Below are 7,500 nucleotides of genomic sequence, written 5' to 3' on the forward strand. Positions count from 1 at the left end.
GTGTGTGTGTATTAGAGGTGGGGGGCCACTCATCCCTTCATATGTGACACCTGACATGGGTTCATACCTGGCTGTGAGATGCTGGAATCCGGACTTCCTGGTGTGCTCAGTAGGGAATGTTTTTCCGGTTGCACAAATGCAATTTGTAAGTGGCTGAGAGTGTGGCGAGTGGCTCCCGAGACGATTTGGTGAGCAGGTGATTGATAGGTACCGCAGAGTCTGTGCTTACACACACCGCTGTGTGTGTGTGTGTGTGTGTTGTGTGCTGTGTATTGTGTGTTTGTGTGTGTGTGTGTACACGCATGGTCTGTGCTTACACACGCCACTGCGCCCAAGCCCCCCTGTTCCACTCCCTTATGCGACTCCTTACATCTTGTCCTAACTGCATGCGAGTGTCTGACTGTCGAGTAGCATTAAATACTCCCTTAAATATGCCCTTCTATTGCATGGTGTTTCTCCTTTAATATAGCAGAACAGCACGAGCAACAGAAAGAAAATACAAACAAGGCGTCCAACAAATGTCTCAAAATGTCGCATCGCATTGCATCACACTGCGTCCGTCGCGTCAGGATGTGTATTGTGTAGGCCAGGCACAGATGGGCCTCAAACACCAGGGGAGCTGTGGCACACGCGGCAGCACTGTACCACATGTGGGTCTCAGTGCCCATGGGGACCCAGGTTCCATTCCGACCTGCGGCCATTTCCCAATCCCACCCCATCTCTGGCTCCCACTCACTTCCTGTCTCTCTCCACTGTCCTATTGACAAACCCCCCCCCCACACACACACTACTAAAAGTACTATACTTTTTAAAAAAAACACACACACACGGCAACTGTCCCGATGGTGTTCCTCCTCTTCTTTGAGATCCACGTCGAGGCTCAGAAAGAAGGGGGGTGGAGAGACGACCTCACGGCCCTCCAGCCACTCTGTTACCTGGCGACCGTGTGTCATCCTCACTCCTCTCCATCTCTCCATCTCTTTATCTCGTCCCCTCCCCCTTCATCTCAAATAGACGTCAGCGGATCATCGGCTGCTGTCTCATTCCCAAAGAGAAATGAGCCATAAGTTGCTATCTGCCTTCATCTCCTCTCAAGGCCAGTGCACTACACGGTAAAGCTTAGCCATATTGAGAGTCGAGCCGAGATGAGCCTCACTTTTCATCGATTTCTTAAATGTCCTTTTAAGAGAGCCAAGTTAATACATAGTCATTTAGATTTTGTTCTGGCTGGCTGTTTTGGAATGGAAGCTCCCTGTGAGCTCTGTCCATCTACATTTGACTTGTATGGTAGGTCATATTTATTAGGCATAAGGCCTAATAAGTAATGTCAAGGTTTTGGGTAAAGTGTTCCTTTGTACAACAACAAATATGACTTTTATTGTATAAGTATATAACAATGATCCCGTGAGGGAAATTTGGTCTCTGCATTTAACCCAATCGGTGAATTAGTGAAACACAAACAGCACACAGTGAGGTGAAGCACACACTCATCCCGGTGCAGTGAGCTGCCTGCTTCAACGGCGGCACTCGGGGAGCAGTGAGGGGTTAGGTGCTTTGCTCAAGGGCACTTCAGCCGTGGTCCACGGTTACAAGTCCAGAGTGCTAACCAGTGGGCCACGGCTGCCCTTAAAGATTCTGCCAAGCCAGCCAGGAGTCGAACCTAGAATCTTCTCATCCGTAGTCAGACGCGTTATCCATTGCGCCACTGGCCCTGACTGACTGGCCCTATTTAGTGCACACAGCATACGTAGAGTAACACAGCTACTTCATGTCCATTTATCGCATACTTAACCGATTTATTTATGCCTGTCTTTGTCTGTTTTTTTTCTTTTTGTGCGCAGTCTCCATCTTGGTAAAAATGACATGCTGACGTTCTACGATGGAGACGACCTGACAGCCAACATCCTGGGTCAGTACAGTGGGGCGCTGCCGCGCTTCAAGCTCTACACCTCCATGGCTGATGTCACCATCCAGTTCCAGTCTGACCCAGCCACCAACATCTACGGATACAACAACGGCTTTGTGGTACATTTCTTTGGTAGGTCAAAGGTCACTCAGTAAATGTTGTTTGAGGTGATTTATAGACCATATAAGAATTCTTATACGCTCGATGGTTTATATACTGAATAAAGTAGTTGAAATTGAGAGTGGTGGTAGATTATCTTAATCTGCTGTACTCAATACAGTTGATTAAGTACAATACCAGTTGTAGTGTAAGTTTGGTAGAAAGTATCACCAGATAGAATTCAACAGTACAAATCTGTCATTGCAAAAAATATAAATTAGACATTTGCCATAATAGCCACTATGATAAAAGATATAAGAATGTCTTCCTATCATACCGTATTTCTTTAGTGAGACAACATAACAACATAAATATTAGCACAGAACGGTCGCTGTAAACATTTAAGAGGTGGAACATATGATCTTTAGGATAGCAGGTCTAAGATTGTGGTTTGCCATCCAAGCTGTGGTGACAACCACCATAACCTCCTACAAAAATGGTTGCTAGGTTACAGGCACGCAGGTCCATCTGGCACTTTGTTTTTGTTTGATTTTTTATCATTTTCATAATTGTATGTCATTACTTTTTGTTTTGTATGTATTCTTTAAGTTAGACTTGTGATGATGTATAAGAGCATAATGATCAGTCTATTTCCCCTGAATAAACAATGGTTAATGATGATGATGATGATGATGATGAAAAACAGAGCGCCCTTCACAGTACATTTCTCCTGTCATATGGGGTTGACATATTGGGCTCTTTAGCAAAACTTTCATTCGTGACACACTACTCTGTGGAATGTTTGTAGTTTTAGAGCTAGAGACCTTCTACCCTGGAAATCCAGAGTTCTTCTGCGAGACACTCTGGCAATGAGCAATGATGCACATTACTTTTCCCCTATGCATTCCGGGGAACCAGCTAAACTGATGAAGACAGCGCTGCAACGTTGGAGGACAGTACACATTGGTCGTAGTGTTATCCGATTGCGTCGAAGTCCGAAATCATTCAGAGTAAACATGGTCTAGTGTTTTTTTTTTTTTTTTAAATGCATGCTTGTTGCCGCCCCTCGGGTTGGGCCATTACATTGTTCGTGGCCAGACCTTTAATCTTTCTAGATTACTAGGGTCTGGATTTTCCAGGCTAGTGACCTTCAGCAAACTGCAACAAATGTTAATCAGACTTGTTTCTTCTCTGTGAGAAAACGGCACAGAAAGACATAACGAAATAGGTCCACTTTGAATGGTGAACAGTTTCCTGTAATGGAGCCGTATTGGATTTACTATGGTCATCATGGAGTTATACAGAACTGTCCACAAATCACAGAGGACCAATTCACTACTGTTAGATAGTGGCTCTACTTACTGAAAGTGCACAACATCCCTATTAGAGAAGAGCCAAAGGTATTAATGCATTGTGCAATTTATTTTGTTGGGTACATTACATAAGCAGAACAAATGGTATTTCCCTGTCTGGTCGAATTAAGTTGACAAACTCACCAGGCCTGAGTTCTGGACCTGCGTAAATGAGGTCTGACTTTTACTGTGGCTTAATGATGTCTAGCACACACATACAAATTGGTGTCAACTTTATATTCCTAAATTTGAAGGTAAATCTTTCATTTGCAACTTTTAACAGTGTATTTCATCATCGAAACCCACGGCAGTGTTTAGGCAGCCCTGAGAGATACCTGTCAAATATGCGGCTTAATAGATGACCTCGGCCAACAAAGAGTTCTCTCTCCCTCTCCACTCATCTCCTTCCCCTCTCCCTCTCTCTTTCTCTCTCTCTTTATGTCTGTCTGTCTCTCTTTATTGAATAGTGTATAATAGTGGCTGAGAATGGGTTTTATTTTTATTTTTACACAAACACAAGGATTAAAGTTCTCCGTCGTAGGACGGATTTCCGTCAATTTGATTTTAGAAATGTCATATTTGAGATCGATGCAGATCCGATGAGAAAAAAAATAGGAGGGGGGGGGCTATCACCTTTGCTTTTCCTTTTTTAAGGCAACCACAAATATTAGGTAAATGTTTAAAGACCTAATAGTGTTCTTGAGAACTTTCTGTGTCTCAATCCGTGACCACTCAAGAAGATAGCCTAGGCCTACGTCAGCCATGAGTTTCGCTTTGTTTATGTTGTAGCTACACACTTCTCGGGCGTTTGCTTTAAAAAAAAGAACACGTATGGAGGACTATAACGGTCTAAAAGTTGGATTATAGTGACACAATCGAGACAGCTGATGAGGTTGGCCAATCCGTTTAACTTTTTTGGATATGATATTGTGAGGTCTATGTGCGAATTCGGAGAAGAAGCGGCTGTGTTCTTTCCGTGCATCAATGTAGACAATTTCTTACTATCGCGAACTCTTGTCAGGGGAGGTCATTCATTTTGGGTGTCACCTATGACTAGAACAGATAGCCTGCTATGCCACCCGATGTAGGCTACTATTATTATGACCGCCGCGCAGCGAAGCGGCGGTCATATAGGTTTAGTCAGAATTTTTTTTTTTTTTTTTTTTTTTCTCGCATGCCCAAATTTCCATCAATGAGTCCCGAGACACTGAAAGACCGGGGTACACGAAACTTGGTGGGCATGTAACCCCACATGGATAGCATGGAACCATCGTTTTTCGTTTTGATCTGTAGCCCCTCCGCTGGACTGGACCCCCCGAAAGGAGGGTAGGGCAGACACAGTTCTCTGTGAATATCTTGAGAACTGTAGGGCCTAGGATAACCATTTTTTCCCTTATGTTTGCCTCCAGGGGTCATGTTAACCCATTTAATGTGCACACATGTGCACAAACAGATACACACACACACACACACATACATTCACAGTAATCATACGTATGACACATACTCACACAGTAGACATATGTACGCTTGCATGCACAGGCACACACACACACTCACACACACACACACCCACACACATAACATAAACATAACACAAACAATCAAGAATTTCTCAGAATTATGAACAGGCAAGATGGAGGTGGGGTTGTATAAAATGAATTTTACATGTGAAATCTATGAACTAATCATGTTTTGGTACTTGTTGTCTAGCAGATACCAGTGAGAATTGAGTGTGGATAATGCAATTTCGTGAGACAGTTAGAATCATATAGGCCTTTCAGCGTGATTTATTTTTGTGGAAAAAATGTGCTGGACTGGGCGGCGGTCATATTTTGTACCGCTCTGCGGTACATCTAGTTGTTACAGTTTTTAATCAATGCAACTAACATTAGGCTATGTGTAAAGCGACACAATATAAACCGTAGCCTATGCAATTTATTATCCCGTCTGTAATGACATGTACAACAATGTTTTTCACAATTTGCGACGGAAGGTTTTGACTGAGCGTGTTAACATAAAATAATAATAATATTGTCATCATCGCAAACTGTCGAGTAAGGGGGTCAGTCGTGTTTGTGACGCACAGACGGCCTTGTAGCCTATTTTGCTTAGGCCTCACTTTTAACGACAGTAGGTTGTGAGTGTATGTTGACAAAAAATAGCCATACAATTAAAATAGTCAACTTAAAACTTTGCTATAAAATATTATTAATTTATAGCACAAAACCATAACCAGTAGGCCTAGGCCTACCAGAACCTCGCATATTAGCGTCATGATTTGTGTGCGTCTATTTGGCAAGGCCACTAGCTGTCATGGATGCGTTGTTGCTAAAGGAAGGCAGGTGTCAAAAGTTAAAAAATAAATGGAGATGGGCAGCTGTTGGAAACGGGGGAGAACTAACAAGCCATGGTGTGAAGAAATTAAAGTGCCAGGGGTTTGTTTTTGCACGGTTCGCTGCAAGAAAATTGTTTATGGATGCAATAGGAAAACGTTTTAGCACGCCACCAATCAGAAGACTGCCATAAGGTTAACATTCGTGCACTTCAGGACATCTTCCCTACCTGGTGCAACTAGCCACCACGACAGAGGTAGGCTACGTTTATCTATGGCTGACCGTTTTTACGTTTAGAAAGTAGGCTACGCATGTTCTTTCATAGCGCAACACGACCGGCCCCTCACCATATCGCAACCTCTTGTCAACGGTACCTTATACAATCTGTTGCTGAAGACAAAAGCGCCGTCTCCAGATTGTCGTTATCAAATGCGCAGACCTCCTGCATGAGCACACACAGTATTGCTGCTCATTGGAAAACTGAGTTGTCTGTAAAACTCAAAATTACCATGTTTTCATTAAATGCGGATGAGGCAACAATGGAAATATGAACAAACTAGAATGTTCTGATTCGTTACTTTGATGAGGAAATGGGAAGTCTTGCAAACTTGATTTTATAGATTTTACTTGGTGTTGAATTGCATATTAACAAGAAAAAAATCTCCCCTTTAAACACTTTTGTCTTATTTTAATTATTTTAATTAAATAAGAGTGTGTTAAAGCCTTTCTACAATATTGCTGCAGTAGAAAAGAACAGCAATGGCTAATCAGCAATTGTCAGGGATGGTACTAAAATACAGTATATTTTTGTTCATCAGGAAAACTCAATCTCAATCAAGAACACTCTCAATTCGCCTTATTCACATGGCGGCCATTGGTGGCTAAAACGAGGCTACAGGGTACACAAACCATAGGATTGTTATGTTTCTATGCATTCACCTGTAGCCATTAATTATATAGTAAGTGTACCCTGTAGCCTCGTTTTGGTTTAAACAATGGCCGCCGTGTGAATAAGGCGAATACTCCCTTTACTTTGCTGTTTGCATCTTTTTGTACATTAAAAACCAATAGGTCGCGACCGCAAAAGGGGTGCTATCTCTATAGGTAGATATGAACAACGTATGATTTATGGCCTGAAAAAAGTTCAGTCAAATGATTTCACTTTAATCCCTGCAAACAATGTGGCTCTACTACATTCACAAAACCTCTGACAACCTCTGCAAAACTACAATTGCCTCAAAACAGATGTGCTCAAAACCAAGCCTTGTCTTCAGACCATTCACAAAGCAGTCAAAATGAAAACACTACTGGTCAGTCATGACACACTACATCAAAAACAGAAAACACAGTGTTCAGTGCAGCTGATATAGCTCCAGGAGAAATGTTCATTGTTTACAATACAGTAAATGCATTTTGCATTTAAAAAACAAAACAAAACGAAGCAAAGCTAAACACATTTCCTAACTCAGTGGATTCAACATTTACTCTAAATCCAGTAAAAATAAAGTATTGAGAATGAGATTTTATGTTTACAGTTGGAAAAAAAAAGGGTGGAAGGTTTCAAAAATGTGTTTTAACAATTGTGAAAAAGGTATACTTAAAAGGATGGGCATTTCAGTACTGCAAATGAGAAGTACTTTACAGTCTACAGCCTACAATGCATTCTATTGTCTCACTGATGCTGTCCATTGTTGATATGAAGCTGCACTGTTCAGCAACCTGTTTGCACTCTGAACTAGCTTATTGGTTGTGTCACATCATTTGAAGGTGTGATCAATTTTGAGTTGTTGTGTATGGCATCTGTGCT

At 42.0% G+C, this 7,500-nt stretch overlaps 1 protein-coding gene across 1 annotated transcript in view; it reads left to right on the top strand.

Moving 5' to 3' along the window:
• Positions 1-7,500, top strand: part of sez6a (seizure related 6 homolog a) — an 81,848-nt gene that overhangs the window by 68,587 nt on the left and 5,761 nt on the right. The window contains exon 11 of the mRNA XM_076274911.1: positions 1,842-2,038. Coding sequence (XP_076131026.1) covers positions 1,842-2,038 — 197 coding nt within the window. The remainder of the gene's footprint in view (positions 1-1,841; positions 2,039-7,500) is intronic.

This window comes from Alosa pseudoharengus, unplaced genomic scaffold (assembly GCF_046254945.1).
Source record: "Alosa pseudoharengus isolate Yale_2024_CS ecotype anadromous, Long Island Sound unplaced genomic scaffold, YU_APseudo_1.1 YU_APseudo_1.1_scf_8, whole genome shotgun sequence".
NCBI lineage: Eukaryota > Metazoa > Chordata > Actinopteri > Clupeiformes > Clupeidae > Alosa > Alosa pseudoharengus.